The 26915-nt window shown below is 44.3% G+C and overlaps 2 protein-coding genes across 3 annotated transcripts in view; both read right to left on the minus strand.

Moving 5' to 3' along the window:
• Window positions 1-17089, minus strand: part of HK1 (hexokinase 1) — a 131109-nt gene extending 114020 nt beyond the window's left edge. Inside the window, exons 1-2 of one of the 2 annotated variants that reach the window (XM_050805210.1) lie at window positions 16951-17089; window positions 5750-5945 (exon numbers count right to left, since the gene is read on the minus strand). The gene's annotated coding sequence lies outside the window, so the exon portion shown is untranslated. The remainder of the gene's footprint in view (window positions 1-5749; window positions 5946-16950) is intronic. The other variant, XM_050805211.1, reaches the window with a different exon arrangement.
• Window positions 17090-19597: 2508 nt separating this feature from the next.
• Window positions 19598-26915, minus strand: part of HKDC1 (hexokinase domain containing 1) — a 47310-nt gene continuing 39992 nt past the window's right edge. Inside the window, exons 17-18 of the mRNA XM_050805260.1 lie at window positions 21660-21893; window positions 19598-20537 (exon numbers count right to left, since the gene is read on the minus strand). Coding sequence (XP_050661217.1) covers window positions 20390-20537; window positions 21660-21893 — 382 coding nt within the window. The 3' untranslated portion in view covers window positions 19598-20389. The remainder of the gene's footprint in view (window positions 20538-21659; window positions 21894-26915) is intronic.

The raw sequence follows: 26915 nt of genomic DNA on the forward strand, positions 1-26915 counted from the left end.
TGTCAGTCTCATTTTTGTCCTCACCAATCAGGAAGCTAAACACCCTAATACTGAGAACCAAAACATAGTGCAGACACGTTTCTAGATGATTCGTAAACCCAGGTAAAATGTCATAAAGTTTCTCCTTTTGTTTGTTTGAGGCAGAGTATTGCTCTGTTGCCCAGACTAGAGTGCAGTGGCGCCATCATAGCTCACTGCAGCCTCTGTTGCTCAAGCTGGTTTCGAACTCCTGGGCTCAAGCGAACCTCCCACTTCAGCCTCCTAAAGTGCTGGGTTACAGGCCTGAGCTACTGCACCCAGTCAAGGTTTCTGGCAGCCTGTCATTCTAGAAGAAATTCCCTGGAGCCTGGTCTGGAAGTGGTACCTCATCACTGACTACAACCTTCTCTGCTTATGACTACCTCCAAAGAAAGACTCATGCTTTGGAGAGGAAATCCAATAGAAGTGGAAATTAGCAAAGACATCTCCAAAAGGCCAAGTCAGAGTCTCACTCTGTTGACCAGGTTGGAGTGCAGTGGTACCATCGTAGCACACTGCAGCCTCAAACTCGAACTCCTGGACACGAGCAATCCTCCTGTCTCAGCCTGCTGAGTAGCTGCAACCACAGGCATGCGCCTCCATGCCAGCCTAAGTTTTAGTTTTTTTTTGTAGCGACAGGGTCTTGCTATGTTGCCTAAGCTGGTCTTGAACCCCTGGTCTCAAGTGATTCCCCTGCCTCAGCCTCCCAAAGTGCTGGGATTACAGGTGTAAGCCACTGCATTCAGTCTACTTGACTTTTAAAATCTCACCCTATAACTTTTTAAGGCTATTCTTTATAATGTACACATTATTTACATGTGATTTTTTTTAATGAGCTATAACTCACATACCAAAAGGTTCACCCTTTAAAGTGTATAATTCAGTGGTTTTCTGTATATTCACAAGTTTGTGCAACCATCATCACTAATTCCAGAAAATTTTCATCACCCTATAAGGAAACCCATACCCATCACCAGCCATTCTCATTCGATCCTTCCCCCAGCCCCTGGCAACCACTAATCTACTTTCTGTGTCTGTGAATTTGCCTTCTGGCCATTTTACATAAGTGGACTCATAAAGATATATAATCTCAAAATAATTAAAATACATGTACTGAGGAATGTGTGATATGGTTAGGCTTTGTGTCCCCACCCAAATCTCATTTTGAATTATAATCCCCATAATCCCCCTAATCCCCACATGTCAAGGGAGAGACCAGGTGGAAGTAATTGGATCATGGGGGTGGTTTCCCCCATGCTGTTCTTGTGATAGTGAGCAGGTTCTCACGAGATCTGATGGTTTTATAAGGGGCTCTCCCCCTCTTCACCCTGCACTTCTCCTTCCTGCAGGCTCATGAAGAAGGTCCCTTGCTTCTCCTTTGCCTTCCTGCCATGATTATAAGTTTCCTGAGGCCTCTCTAGCTATGCTGAACTGTAAGTCAATTAAACCTCTTTCCTTTTTAAATTACCGAGTCTCGGGCATTTCTTTTCCTTTTTTTCTTTTTTTTTTTTTCAACTCAAATACTTGTATGATATTATTATGACATAATTGAGGGGCATTTCTTTATAGCAGTGCGAAAACAGACTAATACAATGTGTCTACAAAAATACTTTACTGATGGAGTGCATAACCAAAATGGTCTGGAGAGCCCTGGCTGAAAGTGTAAAGCCTTCTAGGATTTGTCCCTGGCTTCTCTATGAGCTTCCTCTACAGAGGCACTGATGGTTCCCCTAGTTCAAAGCAAAGCATGAGGCTAGGTGCCTCAGGAGGTGGCCCATGCCTGTAATTCCAGCACTTTGGGAGGCCCAGGCGGGTGGATCACCTGAGGTCAGGAGTTCGAAACCAGTCTGACCAACAAGGTGAAACCCCTTCTCTACCAAATACAAAAAATTAGCCAAGCATGCTAGCACATGCCTGTAATCCCAGCTACTTGGGAGGCTGAGCCAGGAGAATCCCTTGAACCTGGGAGGCGGAGGTTGCAGTGAGCTGAGATTGTGCCCTTGCACTCCAGCCAGGACAAGGGCGAAACTCCATCTCAAAAAAAAAAAAAAAAGTAAAGCATGATCTAAAAATAAAATATATGCCTTGCAATTATTTGTTTGCTTGTTTTTGAGACAGAGTCCTACTCTGTCACCTGGGCTGGAGTGCAGTAGTGCCATCACACTAACTGCAGCCTCCACCTTCAGAGCTCAAGTGATCCTCCCACCTCAGCCTCTGCAGCTGGGACTACAGGCTCCAACTACCACAGCTGGCTAACTTTTTAATTTTTTGTAGAGACAGGGTTTCACTATGTTGCCCAGGCTGGTCTTGAACCCCTGGGCTCAAGCGATTCTCGTACCTCAGCCTCCCGAAGTACTGGGATTACGGGAGTCAGCCGCCGCACTCGGCCATAATTTATGATTTAACTTTGTTTTTATAAAAAGATGTTCTCCTTATTATGCTAGATGAGCTTAACAAATTTTGACAAATTCCACACACATTTTTGCTTTCCTTTCTGATCCCCAGGCAACTTCCTGAGTCTAGTTAAAACACTGCTTTGAATTACCAAAGCACTTACAAAGAATGCATGTTACCTCTTTCCCATTGGTATTTATTTCTTAAAAGCTCCCTGGGTCTGTAACATGACAGATAATATTATGCTATCACCCCCTTTCTTCCCAGGCTTACAATGTTGTTACCCAGGAGACGGAGTAGGAGGTGGGGAAGGAACCCTTGGGACTGGCCCAGGGCATTCGCTTTGAAGGTCATTCAAAGCAGAGTTGCTTTTTGTCTAGAGTGTTTGGTCTAGAGGTCATGTAGAAACTGGTGTTTCCACCAGCCCACCATGCAGTCTGGTTTATAGCCAGTGGTTCCATTCTCCATGTACTCTCCACCCCGGAAGCAACTCCCCTCTCTCTTGTACTGGCACAGGTCTCTGTAGAACTGTGCCCCTCTCTCCCTTTTCAAGATCTAGAGCATCTGTGTAAGCCAAGTATTGCCCTTCCCCCAAACTGGCACAGGCACCATCATAACACAGCTTCAAATTCGATATGCTTCGTTTGTTGTGTCATTTACTTGAGTTTAAGGATCCTGATATCTCTACATTTTAATAACAGAAAAATCCACAATTAATTTGAATTTTGCTAATAGCTGGATTCCTTCCTGTTTTTTGTTTGTTTTGTTGCTGCTGTTGTTTTGAGACGGAGTCTCGCTCTGTCGCCCAGGCTGGAGTGCAGTGGCGCAATCTCGACTCACTGCAAGCTCCGCCTCCCCAGTTCACGCCATTCTCCTGCCTCAACCTCCGGAGTAGCTGGGACTACAGGCGCCCGCCACCTCGCCAGGCTAATTTTTTGTATTTTTTCAGTAGAGGCGGGGTTTCACCGTGTTAGCCAGGATGGTCTCAATCTCCTGAACTTGTGGTCCACCCGCCTCGGCCTCCCAAAGTGCTGGGATTACAGGCGTGAGCCACCGTGCCCTGCTTGTTTGTTTGTTGTTTAAGGAATAGAATCTCACGGCTGGGGCCGGGCGCGGTGGCTCAAGCCTGTAATCTCAGCACTTTGGGAGGCCGAGACGGGCGGATCACGAGGTCAGGAGATCGAGACCATCCTGGCTAACACGGTGAAACCCCGTCTCTACTAAAAAATACAAAAAAAACTAGCCGGGCGAGGTGGCGGGCGCCTGTAGTCCCAGCTACTCGGGAGGCTGAGGCAGGAGAATGGCGTAAACCCGGGAGGTGGGGCTTGCGGCGAGCTGAGATCCGGCCACTGTACTCCAGCCTGGGCGACACAGCGAGACTCCGTCTCAAAAAAAAAAAAAAAAAAAAAAAAAAAAAAAAAAAAAAAAAAAAAAAGAATCTCACGGCTGGGTGTGGTGGCTCATCCCTGTAATCCCAGCATTTGGGGAGGCCAAGGTGGGCGGATCACCTGAGGTCAGGAGTTTGAGACCAGCATGGCCAACATGGTGAAACCCTGTCTCTACTAAAAATACAAAAAAATTAACTGGGCCTGGTGGCCGGCGCCTGTAGTCTCAGCTACTCTGGAGGCTGAGGCAGGAGAATGGCGTGAGCCCGGGAGGCGGAGCTTGCAGTGAGCCAAGATCGTACCACTGCACTCCAGCCTGGGCGACAGAGCGAGACTCCGTTACAAAAGAAAAAGGAAGGAAGGAAGGAAGGAAGGAAGGAAGGAAGGAAGGAAGGAAGGAAGGAAGGAAGGAAGGAAGGAAGGAAGGAAGGAAGGAAGGAAGGAAGGAAGGAAGGAAGAAAGGAAGGAAGGAAGGAAGGAAGGACTAAAAAAATTACTGAGCGTGTCGGTGAGTGCCTGTAATCCCAGCTACTCTGGAGGCTGAGACAGGAGAATCACTTGAACCCTGGGGACGGAGGTTGCAGTAAGCTGAGGTTGTGCCACTGCACTCCAGCCTGGGCGACAGAGCAAGATTCCCTCTCAGAAAAGGGGAAATAGGATCTCACTATGTTGCCCAGGCTCGAACTGCTGGGCTCCAGTGATCCCCCTCCCTCAGCTTCCCGAAGTGCTGGGATTACAGAGTGAGTCACTCCACTTGGTTTAGCAGCTGAATTCCTTGTTCCTTTCCAGTAATGCTTTTTTTTTCTTTAAAGATAGTTTTAGCCTTGCTTTCAGAGAGGATGTACCCACTGTTCAATTGACTTCCACTTTGCCCTTAAGCAACTCTCTTGGAGGTCATTAAATTCAATAAATTTGCATTTATTGAATACTTCCTGTTAGCGAGGCACTGCTATAAATATAATACCTCACAGGCATTAGGTCACAAGAACTCCTCATGAGTTCTATTTTCCCAGTTTTACACATGAGGAAACTGAGGCTCACCGCAGTAAAGTAGCTTCCCAAGGTCATATAGCTGTAAGTTAACCAAACTGAGATTTGAAATCAAGCTCCTCCATTCTTAACCACTCTCCCTCAACCGCAGAGCATCAGTCCCAAACCCTGAGGGTAGTAGAGGACAGATGGGTACTCAGGGAAGAGAGGCATTTTACAAGTTTCAAACTGTGAGAAATATCAGCACAGCATTTCCCTTAAAAAAATAGATGGCATTATCTCAGTCACCTCAAACAAAAAGACTTAACTATAGTGAGCTTTGGCCCAGTTACAAATTACTGTGTATTCCTGGGAAAGTGTTTGTCTCTCTCTGGGCCTCATCTGTAAAACCCCAGGATCTACCTTTTAAGATCCTAAGACTTGGATAAGTTTTTATTTTCTCTTTCTTTTCTTTCTGTTTCTTTTCTTTTCTTTCCTTTTCTTTTCTTTCTCTTTCCTTCCTTCCTGCTTTTCTTTTCTTTCTCCTTCCTTCCTTCCTTCCTTCCTTCCTTCCTTCCTTTCTTTCGACAGAATCTCACTCTGTCACCCAGGCTGTAGTGCAGCACAGGGGTGCAAACTTGGCTCATTGCAACCTCTTGTTGCAACCTCCGCCTCCTGTGTTCAAGCGATTCTCATCATGAGTAGCTGGGACGACAGGTGCCCACAACTACACCTGGCTAATTTTTGTATTTTTAGTAGAGACGGGGTTTCATCATGTTGGCCAGGCTAGTCTCGAACTCCTGACCTCAGGTGATCCACCCGCCTCGACCTCCCAAAGTGCTGGGATTACAGGAGTGAGCCACCACACCCAGCCCATTCATTTTGTTTTACGCAGAAGGACAGGAAACTACTTAATGCGAAAAGCCAGAGAGAGAGTCTCATGCAGGAGTGAGGCCGTTACAGCCCAGCTACTCCCCACTTGCCTTGGGATGACTGGAGACACCTTTGCTTGCTCTTCATTTGTGCTCACTCTCATTTTTCCAAAAGGACATCATACACTGTCCTTGCAACCCAACTGTGGATTCTTGGCACAAAGCAGGTGTGGGTGGGTGTTTGGGCTCTTTTCCTCCTCAGGAACAATGCTCTGGGGAACAGTTCTTTAGTTGGTTAGTTGAAGTCCTGAAAACAGAAGAGACAAAAGATGCATTTGTCGTAAAATCAAGAGTCATCAAAGGTTTGCAAGGGGTAGAGCCTGCGCCAGCGCCCTGGGGAAGGAAGGCATCCTTGGATGTTACTGCAGGACTTGTGGGCAGGGGATGGGGCCCTTGGATGCCCTTGACATTCAGACAGTGCTTCATGGTTATGAAGTTCTTTATCCCATTGAGACCTCAGAAACCTTGGGTGTGGGGACAGGAATGGTGACAATGGTGAAGAGGATGATGACATTGAAGATGGTGATGACAATGGCCACTCATGTGCACTGAGCCGGTGATTGTGCTAAGGACTTCACGTGCTGATTCCTGGAAGCGTCCCAACATTAGGAGTAGAAACCCTTTTCAGGAGGGAAGCCGAAGCTTAGAGGAGTTAATTCAGGCACTCATGGAAATGCAACAATGGCACAGCTGGGTGTTGTACTTAGGTCTCTTCAGCCCTGGAGCCTTAATTCTTTGTTTTTTGGGTGCTCTAGCTGAGGCTTAGAGCGAGTAAGTAGCTCAGAACTGGAAAAAAAAAACAACTCAGGTTTTAAAATGCGTGGAGAGATGAAATGCCCACTCTGTGGCCAAAATAGAGCAGGCAAACCTCTGGTTCGCACCAGAGAGAGCTGGGCTAGACTTGGCAGCCAAAGTTCTAATGGATGTTCCAGGCCACCTTTTTCCTTCCTCCTCCCTTCCCTTCCTTTATTCTTTGGGGACAAAATCTTCTGTTGTTTCACTCTCTTTTATTGTGTACAATCCTAAGGGTGACTCACCACCATTCTCCACCCAAACCCTTCCTGTTTTTCCTACTATTCTTATATCCTGTCTTCATGGAGCTTACAGTCTCTGGAGGAAACAGAGATTAAGAAGTCACACAAATCTCAGTTGCAAATTGTGAATCATGATAGCTATCAAGAAGGAGAAGTATAGGAAGCCACAACATCTAATCCTGGAGTTCATGGACAGCTTCCTATAGAAAGTGATATTGAATCTGGGACACATTGGTCTAAGTCAGAGTTTTCTTTGGAGGCCCCTGAGGCAGGGATCAGGTAAGCCATGAAAAAGAGGAGGATGAGGAAGAGAAAGAGGAGGAAGAGGACAGCACACCCTGGTACTTATTAATCTGACCCCTCTGCATTTGGGATTTTACTGAGAGTGGGCTTGCTTGATCCCCGTCCTCTAGGGTGGTGGTTCTCAAAGTGTGGTCCCTGCACCAGTAACAACAGCATTAGGTGGGAACTTGTTAGAAATGTACATTCTTGGGCCCTTCCCCAGATCTACTGAATGGAAAACTTTGGGGTGGAACCAAGAATCTGTGTTTTAACAAGCCCTCCTGGTGATTCTGTGACCTGCTGAAGTTTGAGAGCCCTGTTCTAGATGCCTACAGTCATGTGGATTCACTCATTAAAAGTATAGAAGATCCCAGTTCTCTCTCACTCTCTCATGTTCTCCGCATGGAAGAGGAAGTCATAAATGATATTTTGAGAGGTCTGATAGGGGTCTGCAGCTATAGAGAGAAATATGACAGGTTGTTTGATAAAGTAGAGAGTAGGAGACAAAAATGCAAATATTTTAGCAAATCAGAGATTAGTGGCACAGGGGATAAAACTCCAGGAGGTAAAAGCATATTATTTGAAAACTGGAAAGAACCTAGCACATCATATTCCACTCCCATCCTCACTGTCTTAGTCCGTTCAGGCTGCTACAACAAATTACCATAGGCTAGGTAACTTACAAATAATGGAAATGTATATTTCACAGGTCTGGAGGCTGCGAAACCCAAGATTAAGTCACCAGCAGATTTGGTGCCTACCTGGTGAGGGCTCATTTCTCAAAGACAGGCTTCCTACTCAGTCCTCACTGGTAGAAGGGACTGACAAGCTCTCTAGGGTCTCCTTTATAAGGGGATGAATCACATTCGTGAGGGCTCCACCCTCATGACCTAATAACCTCCAAAGACCCCACCTTCTAATATTATCACATCGGAGATTAGGTTTCAATTATGAATTTGGGGGGCCATAGACATCCAGACCATAGCACACACCCAAGACAAGATCCAGATAGGTGCTACCTCACTCTTTAAAAAACCTTTTCCAGGCCGGGCGCGGTAGCTCACACTTGTAATCCCAGCACTTTGGGAGGCCGAGGTGGGCAGATTACGAGGTCAGGAGATGGAGACCATCCTGGCTAACACGGTGAAACCCCGTCTCTACTAAAAATACAAAAAAATAAATTAGCTGGGCATGGTGGCAGGCGCCTATAGTCCCAGCTACTCGGGAGGCTAAGGCAGGAGAATGGCGTGAACTGGGAGGCAGAGCTTGCGGTGAGCCGAGATCTCTCCAGCCTGGGCAACAGTGTAAGACTCTGTCTCAAAAAAAACCTTTTCCGTCATTGGCCGGTTAAATCTGAGATGCAATCTACCTCCGTCTGACCTGCTTCCCTTGGCCTTAGTTCTCTAGATTCTTGCAGGTAAATCCTTTCATCCTTCCTTGTGTCTGCCCAAGGATGACAATATGGGTGGTTCTTACTGAAGACACAATCGCTGATCAATCAAAGTATAAAATCAGCTCCTGGACTTATAAATGCTTTTATTAAAGTAAGAGTGAAGGTGAAAGAAACTTCAAGCACATGTGCTTTCCAGCTGAGCAGCTGACATGAGGGTGGCTTTGTAGATTGGGCTATATTCTGGAGAATGTTAAGTAAATTTTGCAAGGTCCTGATTCCTAACTCTGACCCAGGCCTCCAATGTCCTAGGTCACAGACACCTCTCACATGTAGTTTCCCTTAAGTCCTGCATTTATGACTTGGCTGATGAGGAACAAATTTTTGGACCACATATTTAAACTATCATTGTGTGTTATGGGTACTAAATACTTCACAGCCCAAGATCTACTTAGTTTCTGGAGAAATATGTTTCTTGGGTCATTCTGAGGTTCCCCATCACACATTCGACCTACGTATGTTCATTCATACATTCATTTAACCATTCTGCACATCCTACAAACCCCATGAAAACCCAGTTCAGCCTCCTTGGTCTACCTGCAATTGGGCACTACTCAATTTCTTCTCCAAATCAAGACACCAAAGTTAACCATGGACAAGTTCTACTTCAAAGAATACGCTAACAAAAGACTCAATTCAAAGCAAGCAAATGTGACAGAGTAGAAAAGAGCAGCTTCAGTTCTCTTTTGAACCATATTTGCATGTTGTCCCAACACCCTTCACCACATGAGAAGGAGGGTACAGAGAGGATTAGCCCATTTTAGAAAGAGCCAGACTAAAGCCCAGGAAGAAATACAACAAAGAGACCTGCCTCTCAGCCTAGGCCTCCCACCACCAACCAGTGCCTCCTAGGCCTGTGAAGGCTCTTGGGGACACCATCATAAGGAGATGACATCAGCCCATGAGTGACAATATAACTTCAACCAAAACAAAACTTCAAAAGAACTTACTATGAAATGGGCCTCTGACATTTCTTGCATAAAGATGGTCTTTGAAGAGTCACACCGCAATAAAAGCTCACTCCTCTGAGGCTAGGATCACAGCTTCTCTACACTCTTGATGACGCCGGACAAAAATGTGACCACATGTTCTTCAACTGGCTTCCCGCCAAACACCGAGAGCGAGCTCAAGGGCCCACCACTGCATGATAACCCAAGCCAAATCTCTGTTTTATTTTTACCAATAAGGGGAAAAAAAACACTTCATCTTACCACAACAGTCCATTGAATTCAAGCCTTTTCACAGAGGAAGCAAAAGACTTCCTAATCTCTAGCAAAAAATGCCAGCTATGTGCTCCCACAGGGTTCCAGTTGCTGGAGGCTGCAGGGCACCAGGACTATCGCAGTAACTTCCCAGCTGATCTACAATTCAATTCTCTTTTGTGCAAAACTCCAGACGCTGTCCAACAGTTCGGATCCAAGCTTCAATCCCGGGACGTTCCAGCCTTGTCATCAGCCCCAGTGCATTCCCTGACCTGGAAAGCAGACTCAGAAATCAGGACTAGAATCTGGGGCCCAGAGCCTGACCACGTAGCTTTAGCTGCCTTTGAGAGGAGAGATGGATTTCCAATCTGATCTATAGTACTTTCCATGTACCAGCCACCGGAGGAAAAGGGGATGGGTGAGTGTACAGTGTGTGGAGTAGAACTACAAAGCCCTCGAAAAGCTTCATAGACAAAATACAGATTAAACATACATATTCTCAAGGAAAGCCAGCCAGGCAGCCATAGTGTGAGCAGTGAGTGCTTTACAGCAAGTGCTTCAGATGTCAGAGGAAATGGCAGGGAGGTTCCAAGAAGATGGATTGGAATAGGAACATTGGCTAACCCATCAGTTTCCCTAGGAAATGTCAGTCTCATTTCCTCTGCCCTCTCAGTCCTAACTCTACCATCAGATTTATTTTTGTGCCCAGTGTGCCCCTTATCCCTCCACAGTTCACTATAAAACAAACCTTTTTTTTTTTTTTTTTTTTGAGATGGAGTCTCACTGTTGTTGCCCAGGCTGGAGTGCAGTGGCACTGCAACCTGTGCCTCCCGGGTTCAAGCAATTCTCTTGCCTCAGCCTCCTAAGTAGCTGGGATTACTAAGTAGCTGGGCTGGTGGTGCCCACCACCATGCCCAGCTGATTTTTGTATTTTTAGTAGAGATGGGTTTCGTCATGTTGGCCAGGCTGGTCTCGAACTCCTGACCTCAGGTAATCCGCCCGTGTCAGCCTCCCAAAGTGCTGGGATTACAGGCGTGAGCCCTGTGCCTGGCCTAAAACAAACCACTTTTATCAGCACTCAGTTGTGTGGTAAATAGTATTTTATTCAGGCTTATAAGGAGCTATAAAAATACAAAAGATGGGGAGTGGGAAAGCCTTTTTGCAATATATAATAATAAATGAAATAAAAGCTAGATAAACTTTCTAAAGTATAATCCTATTTATTTATTTATTTAGACACAGGGTCTTACTCTGTTACCCAGGCTGGAGTGCAGTGGCATGATCATGGCTCACTGTAGCCTTGACCTCCCAAGGCTCAGGTGATCCTCCTCCTCAGCCTCCTGAGTAGCTGGGACAACAGGTGAGCACCACCATGCCTGGCTAATTTTTGTATTTTTAGTAGAGGCGGGGTTTCAACATGTTACCCAGGCTGGTCTTCAGCACCTGGCCTCAAGCAATACTCCTGCCTCAGCCTCCCAAAGTGCCAAGATTATAGGCATGAGCCACTGCACCCAGCCAAAAAGAAAATTTTAAATGCTTTCAGAGACACAAAACAGATTACTCAAAAAGGAACAAGAACCAAATTGCCATTAGACTTGCAACAATGATGCAAGAAAAGAATAAGGTAATAGATTTAAAGAACAGAAGAAAGGGATCTTTGAATCTAGAATTTTATATCCAGCCAAATTAGCATTCAAATATGATGGCATAATAAAAATATTTTCAGTCATTTAAACCCTCAGCTTGCCACATAGTATCTCTCCGTCAAAACATTTAGAGGAAGCCAAATAAGTGAAGGTTTATGAATAATAACACAGAACTAAAATTCTAGCCCATTTCAGTATGATGGGCTATAGGGGTAGGAGAAATCAAAATACGTAAAAGCATGCTGAAATACTTGTCTTCTTTGGGAGAAGATATATCTATCAATCCTTCGCTTCCATCCTATATATACGTAGGATATATATAGATATATAAAATATCCCATTATATGTAATTATAGATAAACATAATAGCTATAATTACAAATAATTATTATTAATTAATGATTGAATGATTTGATGTTTAATTATGCTAATTAATAAATAATTTTAATCATTTAAAATCAATATCTTAATATTAAGATATTAATTTTTTTTTTTTTGAGGCAGAGTGTCGCTGTGTCGCCCAGGCTGAAGTGCAGTGGCCGAATCTCGGCTCACTGTGAGCTCTGCCTCCCGGGTTCATGCCATTCTCCTGCCTCAGCCTCCCGAGTAGCCGGGACTACGGGCGCCCGCCACCACTCCTGGCTAGTTTTTTGTATTTTTTAGTAGAGACGGGGTTTCATCGTGTTAGCCACGATGGTCTTGATCTCCTGACCTCGTGATCTGCCCGTCTCGGCCTCCCAAAGTGCTGGGATTACAGGGGTGAGCCACTGCGCCCGGCCGATACTAATTTTTTTTAAAGACAGAGTCTTACCATGTCGCCCAGGTTGGAGGGCAGTGGCGTGACCTCAGTTCACTGCAGCCTCCGCCTCCTGGGTTGGAGCAATTCTCATGGCTTAGCCTCCTGAGTAGCTGGGATTACAGGCGTGCACTCTCACACCTGGCTAATTTTTGTATTTTTAGTAGAGACAGGATTTCACCATTTTAACCAGGCTGGTCTCAAACTCACAACCTCAGGTGATCCAACCACCTTTGCCTCCCAAAGTGCTGGGATTACAGGCATGAACCACTGTGCCTGGCCAGATGTTAAAATTCTAATAAATTAACCACTAAATATTAAAGCAAGAATTGTTAGACCTACGGAAATACTCTGACAAATCCACATTATAAGAATAAATTTAAATGTATTTTTCTCTGCCATTAGGTCAAGCAAGCAAACAAATGAAATCAACAAAGTTATAAAAGATTTGAACAAGTTTAATCTAATAAATATATAGAATTATTTATTTAATACAGTATATATATACTTATATATTTTTTTCTTTTTTCTTTTTCTTTTTTCTTTTTCTTTTCTTTTTTTTTTTTTTTTTTTTGAGACAGAGTCTTGCTCTGTCCCCCAGGCTGGAGTGCAGTGGCACGATCTCGGCTCACTGCAAGCTCCGTCTCCTGGGTTCAGGCCATTCTCCTGCCTCAGCCTCCCGAGTAGCTGGGACTATAGGCGCCCGCCACCGCACCCGGCTAATTTTTTGTATTTTTAGTAGAGACGGGGTTTCACCGTGGTCTCGATCTCCTGACCTTGTGATCCGCCCGCCTCGGCCTCCCAAAGTGCTGGGATTACAGGCGTAAGCCACTGCGCCCAGCCTTTTTTTTTTTTTTTTTTTTTTGAGGAGTTTTACTCTTGTTGCCCAGGCTGGAGTGCAATGATGTGATCTTGGCTCACTGCAACCTCTGCCTCCTGGGTTCAAGCAATTCTCCTGCCTCAGCCTCCCGAGTAGCTGGGGTGACAGGTGCCCAGCACCACGCTCAGCTAATTTTTTTGTATTTTTAGTAGAGACAGGATTTCACTATGTTGGCCAGGCTGGTCTCAACTCCTGACCTCAGGAGATCCACCTGCCTCAGCCTCCCAAAGTGCTGGGATTACAGGCATGAGCCACTGTGCCCAGATAATACAGAATATATTTTAAGTGCACATGAAAAGCATTCAAATTTCAAAGCAAACATATTTATAAAGCAAGTCGTAATAAATTTGTAAATAATTAAGATAATTTAGACCAGGGATTGACAAACTGAATTGCAGGACAAATCCAGCCTGCCACTTATTTTTGAAAATAAAGTTTTATTAGAACCAAGCCATACCCGTTCATTTACATGTTGTCTATGGCTCCTTTTTTGTTATAACAGCACAGATCATATGGCCCACAGAGCCTACAATTGTGACTGCCTGGCCCTTTACAGAAATAAGTAGTCAATCCCTGATATAGGCCATAGATCAACACACAATTAAGTTAAAAATTAACAAAATGATCAAATTTAAAACAATATACTTGGAAATTATAAATGTACAAACTTAAGCTTTTTTTTCCTTTTAAAATTTTTATGTATTTATTTATTTTAAATCTAGTAGAGACGGGGTCTCGCCATGTTGCCCAGGCTGGTCTCAAATTCCTGGCCTCAAGCTATCCTCCCGCCTTGGCCTCCCAACGTGCTGGGATTACAGACGTAAGCCACCACATCCGGCCTTAAAAGTTGTTGTTGTTGTTGTTTTTAAATAACTCGTGAGTAAAATAAGACATTGTAATGGGAATTTAAAATATTTAGAATTGGTGGTTAGGATGTAGGATGTAAGAGGGGAACAGTAGACCATTGTGTCCACTATGGCAATTAGAAAAAATATATATGGATAAACTAAAAAACATATATATTTCTTTTTAGAGACACTGGAAGGCTGGAAATCTAATGGAACTAAATTCCAGAGCAGAAGGGACCTTGCAAAGTGAGTGGAGATTCGTGACTGCTTTCCTCTATGAGGGCATTTGTTGAGTCTTGGCATGGGTTGGGGAGATTAGACTTGCCAGAATAGAGACAAGCCTACTCAGAGAGAATGAGAAACCAGCCAGCTTTTCTGGTCATGTGAGCTGGCTAGACAGAGTAGAATCTGGAGAAGCTTCAAATGCATAGCTGGTTTTCCTCACCTGCCAGTTCACCCCACAGGATTTTTGCTAAGTTCTGGGCAATAGAGAAGGCTAGATTGAAATTCAGAGAAAGATATCCTATAATATTGTTGTATTTGAGAAAGAGAAGGCTGCTTGAAAAAAGGGCCTGTAATAAACACAAGACAGGCACGACTCTAAGATATTTGAAACTATTTTTTTTTTGAGACAGAGTTTTGCTGTCACCCAGGCTGGAGTGCAGTGGTGCCATCTCAGCTCACAGCAACCTCTGCCTCCTGAGTTCAAGCAATTCTCCTGCCTCAGCCTCCCAAGTAGCTGGAATTACAGGTGTGTGCCACCATGTCCAGGTACTTTTTGTATTTTTAGTAGAGATAGGGTTTCACCATGTTGGCCAGGCTGGTCTCAAACTCCTGACCTCAGGTGATCTGCCTGCTTTGACCTCCCAAAGTGCTGGGATTACAAATGTGAGCCACTGCACCTGGCTGAAACCATTTTTTAAATTAAATTTGAAAAACTAAAAAAATACAGATGAGGTCTCACTATGTTGCCCAGGTTGGTCTTGAACTCCTGAGCTCAAGTGATCATCCTGCCTCAGCCTACCAAAGTGCTAGGATGACAGGTATGAGCCACCATGCTCAGCTGATATTTGAAACAAAAAGTAAACTGATCCAGCTCAATATCAGACTGGATCAAAGTGATCAGTTCATCACCTTAGCTGCCAGAAGAAAGAGTGTTCTCTCTCTGGTGAAAAATAATATCTACATCAGACTTTGTGGCTATTTATGCATAATATTAAAAATATATAATATATGCAAACAAGTAGAAAAATGTGACCTGTAAGCAAGAGAAAAAATAGACAACAAAAACAGTCCTACAGGTAACTCAGATGTTGGAATTAGCAGACAAGGACTTTAAGATGCTTTTTCGTAATTATGTTAAAGAAAAATAAAAGTTAGACAAAATGGATGAAAAGATAAAGAATGTCAATAGAGAAATTAAATCTTTAAAAAAGAATATGGGGCCGGGTGCAGTGGCTCACGCCTGTAATCCCAGCACTTTGGGAGGCCGAGGCGGGTGGATCATGAGGTCAGGAGATCGAGACCATCCTGGCTGACACGGTGAAACCCCGTCTCTACTAAAAATACAAAAAAATTAGCCAGGCGTGGTGGCTGGCGCCTGTAGTCCCAGCTACTTGGGAGGCTGAGGCAGGAGAATGGCATGAACCCGAGAGGCGGAGCTTGCAGTGAGCCGAGATCGCGACACTGCACTCCTGCCTAGGTGAGAGAGAGAGACTCCATCTCAAAAAAAAAAAGAAAAAAATAAGAACTTCAAAATTGTCGTTGTTATTAGGTTCCTGCTGGATCTTGCTACATAATGCATTAATAAACACACGCATGTATTATTACCATAGTGCCACTCTAACATTTTAATAAATGTAATTCACACTATTAATTTCCCTTGTAATCCTATGTATTTTATGCATTTAAAAACGTTATTCTGAGCAAGAATACAAGGTTTCACATGATTGTCCAAGGGGTACATAGTACGTGCACACACACATACACGTGCACAAAGGTTGAGCATTCCTGATCTAAAGGATATAGGAAATGGTCAGAACTGTCATCACCTTGTTCCTGTTTACCATGTTGTATTACAGATATTTATATATCTTTCTTTCCTTACTAGCCTATGAATTCTTACAGAGCAGGGATGACGTCTTTTATTTCTTTGGGTCTTCAGTGCATAGAACAGGGCTTGGCATTCATTGAGTCATCATTTATAGAATATCTTCGGTGTATAAGGATTGAGCCCCATTGGGTGAGGAAGGAGAATGGAGAGATTCAAAGGAAAGTGATAATTAATTCATGTGCTTATTTGAGCATTCAGTCTTTCATTCAGAAAACTGTCCAATTGTTACTCAATGCCAGCCAGTATGGTAGGCTCTGGGGACAACAGGAAAAATGAAACCTAAGTCTTTATTCTCATGGAGCACCCATTCCAGCTAATGGGAGAAAGATAGATAAAAGATTTCTGAAGAAAGACAAATGAGAATGAACTCACTTGTTCGGGAAAGGCAGCATCATGGGGAAAATCTTATTCTTAAATCTATATTCATCAACTCTTTTTGGGCAAAATGTTACTGGGAGAACGTAACACTTAAGGCTAGAAAATGAAGATAAAGATGCTCTCTCTTCCTTTTTTTTTTTTTTTTTTTTTTTAGACAGACTCGCTGTGCACCCAGGCTGGAGTGCAGTGTCACAATCTTGGCTCACTGCAACCTCCACCTCCTGGGTTCAAGTGATTCTCCTGCTTCAGCCTCCCAAGTAGCTGGGATTACAGGCACCTGCCACCATGCCTGGCTAAGTTTTTGTATTTTTAGTAGAGATGAGGTTTCACCATGTTGGCCAGGCTGGTCTCGAACTCCTGACCTCCAGTGATCTACCCACCTCGGCCTCCCAAAGTGCAGGGTTTACAGGCATGAGCCACCATGCCCAGCCGAAGATGCTTAGAAGGAAAAGTCAGCTAGGTGCAGTGGAGTGTGCCTGTAGTCCCAGCTGCTGGGGAGGTTAAGGTGGGGGGATTGCTTGAGCCCAAGAGTTTGAGAGCAGCCTGGATAACATAGCGAGACCCTGCCTTGAAAAAAGAGAGAGAAAAATAAAGTCTTTGGAGCTCTCACGAGGACAGTTTACCTTGTTGCATGGTTGCTGGTCTTGCCTATTAAACTTTGAGAAGTTAACCCTCCATTGCCCAAGATGTTTCAGGGGCTGGCCTGTCCAAACACAGCAAGATAGATGTCTGCCCCCTCTGGAGTTCTGGTGCTTGTTCAAGGATTCTATGATGCGATCAATTAGTCAGAATGTGCAAGGTTGCCTAGATACCTTGGGGCTCCTTTTTCTTGTAAGAGACCAGGGCTGGGTGAGAAGGGACTGGGTGACCTCCCCTAACCTGCCAAACATGTGCTGAGAGACCAGGTCAGGGAAGAACTTAGTGGCACAACAACCTGAATCTACGGGTCAGATCACTTGTCCGGGAAAGACAGCAAAGAGAAAGATCCCTGGCAGAACCAGGGAAAAGAGGGACTGGAAGCTGAGGATGTCTTACCATAAAATGGGAGAACTAGGGAAAGAGAATAAGGACAGCAAGGTTTTCAGTTGATTAAGATGAAACCTGATAAGGTGAAACATTTCTCCAAAGAGGCGTAACTTCAAAATATAAAAAAGATACATTTAAAACATTCATACGCCATTTATCTAAAGAGATATAACCTTAAAATAAAAAAGAGATAATTTTGATAAATCTAGGACCTGTTCACAGCAGTACCACCATACATTTGTGTTGAAAGTATGGACCAGACACGGTGACTCATGACTATATATCAGCACTTTGGAAGGCCAAAGCGGGAGGATCACTTGAGGCCAGGAGTTTGAGACAAGTCAGGGCAACATAGTGAGACTCCTGTCCCTACAAAAAATTTAAAAATTAGCTGGCATGGTGGCATGTGCCTGCGGTCCCAGCTGCTTGGGAAGCTGAGATGCGAGAATGCCTTCAGCCCAGGAGGTCAAGGTTGCAGTGATTCATGATTGCGCCACCATGCTCCAACCTGGGTGACAGAGTGAGAGCTTGTCTCAAAAAACAACAAAAAAGAAAGTATAAAAAATATGTCCCAAGGAACCCTCAGCTCCCTCATTACCCCCAGCCCTAGCTGGCCTCTCTCTCTCGGTCTTTAGACTCATCCCCCTTCACTCCATCTGGACATCCTGCTTCAGCAAATGGTGACACTTAGAGCTGGAATCCAAAACCCTTTTTTTTGTTTTTTTTTTTTGAGATGGAGTCTCATTCTGTCACCCAGACTGGAGTGCAGTAGCTTGATCTCAGCTCACTGCAACCTCCACCTCCCAGGTGCAAGTGATTCTCCTGACTCAGCCTCCCAAGTAGCTGGGATCACAGGCATGCACCACCATGCCTGGCTATTTTTTTTTTTTTTTTTTTTTTTTTTTTTTTTTTTTTACAATATTTTGTATTTTTAGTAGAGACGCATTTCATCATGCTGGCCAGGCTGGTCTCGAACTCCTGAACTCAGGTGATCTGCCTGCCTTGGCCACCCAAAATGCTGGAATTACAGGCATGAGCCACCACGCCTGGCCAAAGCCGTAATCTTTTGAAGAGACAGCAAGAACACTCTGTGGAGTTGTCATAATTAAGTATGTAACTAAGCAAATAAATAAAAATAAAATCACTCGATTATTCTTTTCAGTTTGTTTCCCATGACAATAACAAGAGTTGACAATTTCTTTCCTTCCTTCCTTCCTTTCTTCCTTTCTTTTCTTTCTTTCTCTTTTGTTTCTCTTTCTTTCTTTCTTTCCTTTCTTTCTTTCTTTCCTTTCTTTCTTTCTTTCCTTTCTTTCTCTTTCTCTCTCTCTCTTTTTTTTTTTTTTTTTAAGAAGCAGGGTCTCATTCTGTTGCCCAGGCTGGAGTGCAGTGGTGCAGTCATAGCTCATTGTAACCTGGAACCTAGACTCGAGAGATACACCCCACCTCAGCCTCCTGAGTGACTGGGACTGCAGGTGTGCACCACCACATTCAACTAATTAAAACAAATTTTTTTTTTGAACAGATGGGGGTCTTGATATGTTGCCCAAGCTGATCTTGAACTCCTGGCCTCAAGCAATCTTCCTGACTTGGCCTCCCAAAGAGCTGAGATTACAAGTGTGAGCCACCACACCCAGTCTATACTTTTTCTGAAGAAAATTTCTTGAAAAGTTCTATTTTTTCAATCATGCCTCCCACAAGTAAATATTTGATAGGAATGGCACAGTGCTAGGTTCACTAGAGCAATGCAAGAATGTGTTTGACAAAGAGTTTACAATCTATCTGGCCAGATGTAAAACTCATACAGATAACTATGTGCAAAACAGAAAGGCACAGGCAGTTCAGGTAAAGTGGGGAAGAGAGGACAGAGAGAGGAAGTCCACTGGAGAAATGGTCAGGGATAGGCCAATTCCACATAGTTCTGCAGGGTAGAATGGAGATCAGTGGGGTGTATGGGAGAAACCGAGCTCAGAAGTCAGAAGGACTTCCAGTCAACCCCAGCTGTTCAAAAGCAAGAGCTGTAGATCGTGTGGGAAATGCTCAGTTACTGGAAGTATTCCAAAGAAATCTGGATAATCTGTTAAGGATATTTTAGAAGATATTCCATATATTTCCCCCTGTTGGTAGGAAGTTTGGACTCGAGAAAAATGCTCAAGCTGCTTCTGACTCTGCATCCCTTATTCCATCAACAAAGCATGGTGTTACCAAGTAAGCCTCCCAGAAGAAATATCAGCACCTCATGCGAAGTTTATTGGAAAATCAAAAATTTTTTATTAATTTACTGGATTTCATATACCTAACAATCCTTAGAACAACTATCAACAGCTGCAACACAAACCACATGCAAAATGAAAAACAGATGCCCCAGACAGCACCCCACCTCATGGCACACACTTAATGAGGAACAAAATCAGGATGCTGACATAACTTGCTTTAAGCATGCAAAGATTCCTGCAGGGCTCCCTGGCAATCAACCTCTCTGCACCCCGGGGCTGGATACTTCAAAGTCTTTGTTCTGTCATCAGGTTTGAAGTCAACATGGCAAGTTAAGGACAAGTTAGATGAGATACCCCTAGTTCATAACATGAGTTCCTCTTGCTCTCCAGTGTTCATCCACAAGTATAGGGCCCAATCCCCTATAAGAGATGACTTAAGCATCCCAATGGGGAAACAGCCTGCCAGTCACATGGGCAGATTCTATATATTTCCAAGTCCAGCAGCCACAGGACTGAAAACCACAGAGAACTGACAGCTCAATCCTCAACTGAAAAATGTCTTGAAAGGGGATCTCTCAGGATAGACATTTTGATTTCACAAGTTGGCCCATTTTGGCCCAAATATACCAAATATAAATGTCACGTAACATCACTGCAAATCCAGTAACAAGATACTAAGAGTACCCGAGAACCTGGGGTTCTCTTTCGGCCATCCAGAAGGTGAGGTCAGCCAGGAGGGTGCCCATTGGTCTCTGACCAACTGATCTGCCAGAGGAAAAGCCGGTCAGTATCCAAGATGCATCAGATCCAATCCCAAGGGTTCCTAGTTCTCCTTCTGTGCCTGCTGTAACCTCTTGGCCACAGCAGTGATCAGTGCTGCCCCTTTTCCACTGCCATCTTCTGACAGCATGAATGTCACATCACATCGAGGGGCTAGTTCCTTCACAGTTTCCTGCAATATTCTAGAAAAGCTATGAAAAAGAGAAAGAAACATCATCAGCCCTCCCATGTAGAATCAGCACATTTATAAATGATCATAATCTAATTTCTTTAGCTTCTTCCCTTTGGTTTGCTTTTCAAGGCTCTAAACAGCTTCTTCTTCTAATTTTTTTTTTTAGACATGGTCTCACTCTGTTGTCCAGGGTGTAGAGTGCAGTTGTGCCATCACAGCCCACTGTAGTCTCAAGTTCCCAGGCTCAAGCCCCCCAGCTCAGCCTCCCATGTAGCTGGGACTACAGGTATGCACCATCATGCCCAGCTAATATTTGTAATGTTTGTTCATTTTGTATTTTATTTTATTATTTATTTATTTATTTATCTTTTTTTTTTTTTGAGACAGAGTCTCGCTCTGTCGCCCAGGCTGGAGTGCAGTGGCCGGATCTCAGCTCACTGCAAGCTCCGCCTCCCCGGTTCACGCCATTCTCCTGCCTCAGCCTCCCGAGTAGCTGGGACTGCAGGCGCCCGCCACCTCGCCCGGCTAGTTTTTTGTATTTTTTAGTAGAGACGGGGTTTCACCGTGTTAGCCAGGATGGTCTCGATCTCCTGACCTCGTGATACGTCCGTCTCAGCCTCTGAAAGTGCTGGGATTACAGGCTTGAGCCACTGCGCCCAGACTGTATTTTATTTATTTATGTTTGTGGAGATGGAGTCTCCCTGTGTTGCCCAGGCTGGTCTCAAACTCCAGGGCTCAAGGGATTCTCCTGTCTCTGCCATTACAGGCATGAGCCACTGCACTCAGCCAACTTACATTTCTTGAGCTCTGTGTGAAGCACTTTACATGTACTCACTCATTTCAACCTCACACATTTAGCCCTATGTGGTAGGGATTATTAGTGCCGGCCTTTTGTGGATCAGGAACCTGGGGTTTAGAGAGACCAGCTAACATTCCCACACCGTATTACAAGTAGCAGAGGCACCAGGGCTCACACCTTGTCTGTCAGATTGAATAGGTGGCTTGACCACACAGCACTCCTTTCCCATAAAAGGATGGGGATGCATCTTCCCATGCCACGGCTGAGGAGGCTATGCCAAGTCCACACTTGGTCTCCAGCACCTCTGCTGCCCCACCCGCCATGCCTCTCGTGGGCACTCACTGAGGGTGCAGCTTGTACAGGGTGCCATCCACACCCACAGTGATCCTCAGGTGCTCCAGCCCCTGGTCTTCTCTCCTTTTTTCCACTATAGCGGCCAGGCCAGCACCGCAGAGCTGGGCCGCCCTCCGGGACACAGCTCCGCACACCTCCTTCACCACGATGCTGTCCTCACATGTGCTGTCCAGGCCCAGCTGCTGCAGAATCGTCCTGACCTGGAGGAGGGCCAGCCGATCGCTGCAGGCAATAGAGCAGGGAGTCAGGACCTCCTTCCCAGCATCCTGGGATGTGCTCAATGCAACCCACAGCCTTCCCATTCTTAGATGCCCTTGCAGGAGTGGGGAGAAATTGACCCAGGCAATGGCTAGGCTGGAGCAGAAAGGCTTAGGAGTAGAGACTCAAGAAGGTCCACCACCCGTGGAAGTTCCATCAACTTTAAAAAATAAAGTGTGAATGCCTCTGGTGTTCAGCATGTTCATATCTATGATCTCACTAGAAGCCACATGAGCTGCAGCAACCAACACACCAGGTACCTGTTTTTCAGAAGCAGAGGCTGTGGCTCAGCCTGCTAGGGCTGTGCCCTCTCGTTAGAGAGCAGGGGCTCAAATTCAACCCTTTTCACACCACCTCTCGCACTTTGCCACAAACCATGCCAACTCTCATACGCTGGCCCCCTTCAATTGGAGGCCAACTTTCCTTCTATTTAACTTTTTCTGATTCTCTTCATTTTCTTCCCTTTTTCTGATTTCTCTGCTCTTTGATAGTAAGACTGTATTTTCAGTAGTAGCCAGCAGGGTACATTCAATGAGCAAGTGAATACATGAATATACAAAATACAATCAGAACCTTAGAGAATCGGAACCAGGTAGGACTGTAAACACATGCAGAGAAACACCCATCACGGGGCAGGATGGCTTCAAGTCTAGACCCCGGTCATCTCACAGTGAACTAATGGTACTTAAACGGAGCCCTGACTCCCACGCTAAGCGATGTGAAGTTGTATCCTTGACTGTCTCAGGTAATAATTAGAGAAGAGGAGTGTTATCAAGAAAGACAATTGAGAAACAACCTGTATGACCACACAGGGGATTCAGCAGGTAAACAGTGGTGTAGCCAAACGGTAGAATTCTTCGTAGATCTTAAAGATGAGTTTGTAGCCAACACAGTGGCTTACACCTGAAATCCCAGCACTTTGGGAGGCTGAGGCAAGAGAATCACTTTAGGCCAGGAATTTGAGACCAGTCTGGGCTACATAACAAGACCCCACGACCCCATCTCTAAAACAAACAAAAAAAAAGATGATGCCATGGAAAATCTTCATGACATAATGACATAGTGAAAAAATGGATTATAAAATACTATGCACAATATAATGTTAGTTTTTTTTTTTTTTTTTTTTTTTTTTTGAGACGGAGTCTCGCTCTGTAGCCCAGGCTGGAGTGCAGTGGCCGGATCTCAGCTCACTGCAAGCTCCGCCTCCCGGGTTTACGCCATTCTCCGGCCTCAGCCTCCCGAGTAGCTGGGACTACAGGCACCCGCCACCTCGCCCGGCTAGTTTTTTGTATTTCTTAGTAGAGACGGGGTTTCACCGTGTTAGCCAGGATGGTCTCAATCTCCTGACCTCGTGATCCGCCCGTCTCGGCCTCCCAAAGTGCTGGGATTACAGGCTTGAGCCACCGCGCCCGGCCTAATGTTAGTTTTTTATTTTAATGTTTGCCCTTGCCAAGATAAAAAAAAGACACACACACACACACACACACACACACACATACGTATAAGGAAATCTATTCAGACATTGGGAGGATTACAGGTAATTCCTTTTTTTTTTTTTTTGAGACTGAATTTCACTCTTGTTGCCCAGGCTGGAGTGCAATGATCTCAGCTCACTGCAACCTACGCCTCCTGGGTTCAAGTGATTCTCCTGCCTCAGCTTCCCAAGTAGCTGGGATTATAGCCCCACCACCATGCCCAGCTAATATTTGTATTTTTAGTACAGACAGAGTTTCACCATGTTGGCCAGCCTGGTCTTGAACTCCTGACCTCAGGTATCTGCCTGCCTTGGCCTCCCAAAGTGCTGGGATTACAGGCGTGAGCCACCACACCTAGCTTAATCCTTATTTTTCTTCTTTTGCTTATCTGTATTTTTTAGATTCTCTAAAATGAATGAATAACATTTGTATAGTAAGAAAAAAAGGTTTTTCAACTGGTGTGTCTAAAGAGAAAGCCTGCAATTCCTTCCTGGGTCCAGCCTTTCACAGCTTACTTAGTTCAAGTACATTCCCTTCCTGATCCTCAGAGCAATCTGGGAGTTAAGCAACAGGGCAATTATTTCTGTTATGAAGCAGGAAACTGGAATTCAAAGAGGTGAAACAACCTGCCTCAGCTCATGCAGCATAAACAGGTTAAGTAGTGGAGATAAATCTTAAAACTCAAGCTCTAAGACTGTAAATTCAGGGACCTTCCCCCTGAGAACACTGTCCCATCCATTTGACAAACTGCTTTGAAATGGGCTGCAGTTAGTACGGCACCTACCAATTCCCATTGGCACTAGGTGGATAATTTTCTTTTTATTCCAGGAAGGTTTTAAAAAACAAAACCTGGCCGGGCATGGTGGCTCATGCCTGTAATCCTACCACTTTGGGAGGTCTAGGCAGGTGGATTGCTTGAGCCCAGGAATTCAAGACCAATCTGGGCAACATGGTGAAACCCCATCTCTACAAAAAATACAAAAATTAGCTAGGTGTAGCGGTGTGTGCCTGTAGTCCCAGCTACTTGACAGTGGGTGGGAGCAGGGGAGAGAAGCAGTGGTGGCAGCTGAGGTGGGAGGATCACTTGAACCCGGGAGGTTGAGGATGCACTGAGCTGTGATTGCGCCACTGCCCTCCAGCCCAGGCAACAGAGTGAGGCCCTGTCTCAGAAAACAAAGAAACAAAACAACAACCTGTAGAAATCAAAACATTCAAAACAGACACTTCTTATGCAGCAGAAGCAAATAATTCTGGGGGTATAAGAGTGTTACCACCTTGCGCTTGTCTAGGAACAACTTTCCTTTTATTATGGAAAAAAGAAAAGCAAGGCAAAGATAAGTAAACTTGCTTATCTATTGCTCATGAGAGAGAAGCTGTTTTACACAGCAAAACAGGATCCCTTTGGTCACCAAACATAATGATTTTTAACCCATCTGTTCAGATTGGATGGGGTGAAGACTAGACAGGAGAAGGATGCTGAGCACTTGCTAGTTAACACCCCAAAAATATATAATCGCTGCTGCTGTTATTGATTCCACCATCCTCTCCTTAAACAATAAGAACTCCCCTTAAACAGCCCATCTGATTTACCTCATTACATACACCACTTTCATGTATAATGTGTTTTCTTTTTTTCCCCACTGGAAAGTGATTTTTCACTTGTGGGCATCTGACCATAAAGACCAGGAGAATTAAATGAATGAACCCAAATGGAGATAAAATCCAAAAACAAAGCATCAGATAACATCCAGTGCTAGCACAAAAAGCAGTGGAACTGACATATTTGTACATAACTGGTGGTGATGGAAATTGAAACTACTTTTTTTAAAAAAAATACTGCACCCACGGCGAAATACTCTTTTAACCAAATGTTTCTACTACTGACGAAATGATTTACAATATTCAAATGACTATGTGTACTAAAAGAACAACTACGGTTACTCAGAATAACAGGAATTTATAAATTATAAACTAGACATCCTATACTAAAGGGAAAGTTTAGTAAATTATAGTACAGTAACATAGTATAATATGCAGCCATTCAAAGTGATAATTACACCAAAGAGTTGATAGGGGAAAGTTCCTCTTTCTAGAAGTATTCCAGCTAATAACTGCAGGAATCATCACCATTTACGATGTCTAGTGAAATAATAGATCCAGGCAATATGCATCAATGACTGATAACATCCTAAAAGAAAGAGAGACAGACAGACAACTCAATGCCACCTAAGAAATATTCTTGTCCAAAATTAACTACTGAATCTAACTAAGCACCTGGGTCTAAACTAAGTGTTTTTGGGAAATACAAGAAGACAGAGGAAAATGCTAAATGCTGCAATCCACAAAATCTAGAATACAGGAAACTCATAGGATAAGACAACAGTTTTTTCAACAAATACATGGCAAGGGAAAGCAAGACAGGGAGAGGAAACCCATAGATTAAAAGAGATTATTTAAACATATTAACCAAATGCAGTGTGTAAACTTTGTCTGGATACTGATGCAAACAAAAGAACTGTAAAAACCATTAATTTTTGGCAATTCAGGAAATAACACTAACAGGACATTTTGTGAGACTGAGGTTTATCATTAGATTTTTAAGTGTGATAATGGTACTGTAGTTATGTTTTATTAAGAACCCTTATATTTCAGAATACATTATGAAATATTTACAGATGAACTGATGTAAGATGTAGGGTTTGTTTCAAATTAACCCAGCCTAGGGATGAGGACAGCGGGACTGTATAGATGAGCCCAGTTTGGCCATGAGTTTATTATTGTTGAAAGTGGTGATGGAAATATTGAGCTCACTTTACCTCTCTTTCCACTTTTGTATATGCTTAAGACTTTGTATAATAAAAAACAAAATAGCCGTGCATGGTGGCTCACACCTGTAATCCCAACACTTTGGGAGGCCGAGGCAGGTGGATCACCTGAGGTCAGGAGTTCAAGACGAGCCTGACCAACGTGGTGAAACCAAATCTCTACTAAAATAATACAAAAAATTATCTGGGCCGGGTGGCACAGGCCTGTTATCCCAGCTGAGGCTGAGGCAGGAGAATCGCTTGAACCCAGGAGGCAGAGGTTGCAGTGAGCTGAGATCACGCCATTGCACTCCAGCCTGGGCAACAAGAGTGAAACTTTGTCTCAAAATAATTAAAAAAACTAAAACCAGAATTTTATTTTATTTTATTTATTTATTTATTTATTTATTTATTTTTTGAGACGGAGTCTCGCTCTGTCGCCCAGGCTGGAGTGCAGTGGCCAGATCTCAGCTCACTGCAAGCTCCGCCTCCTGGGTTCCCGCCATTCTCCTGCCTCAGCCTCCCGAGTAGCTGGGACCACAGGCGCGCCACCTCGCCCAGATAATTTTTTGTGTTTTTAGTAGAGACGGGGTTTCGCCGTGTTAGCCAGGATGGTCTCGATCTCCTGACCTTGTGATCCGCCCGTCTCGGCCTCCCAAAGTGCTGGGATTACAGGCTTGAGCCACCGCGCCCGGCCCTTGAGCCAC

This window comes from Macaca thibetana, chromosome 9 (genome assembly GCF_024542745.1).
Source record: "Macaca thibetana thibetana isolate TM-01 chromosome 9, ASM2454274v1, whole genome shotgun sequence".
In the NCBI taxonomy this organism is placed as follows: Eukaryota; Metazoa; Chordata; class Mammalia; order Primates; family Cercopithecidae; genus Macaca; species Macaca thibetana.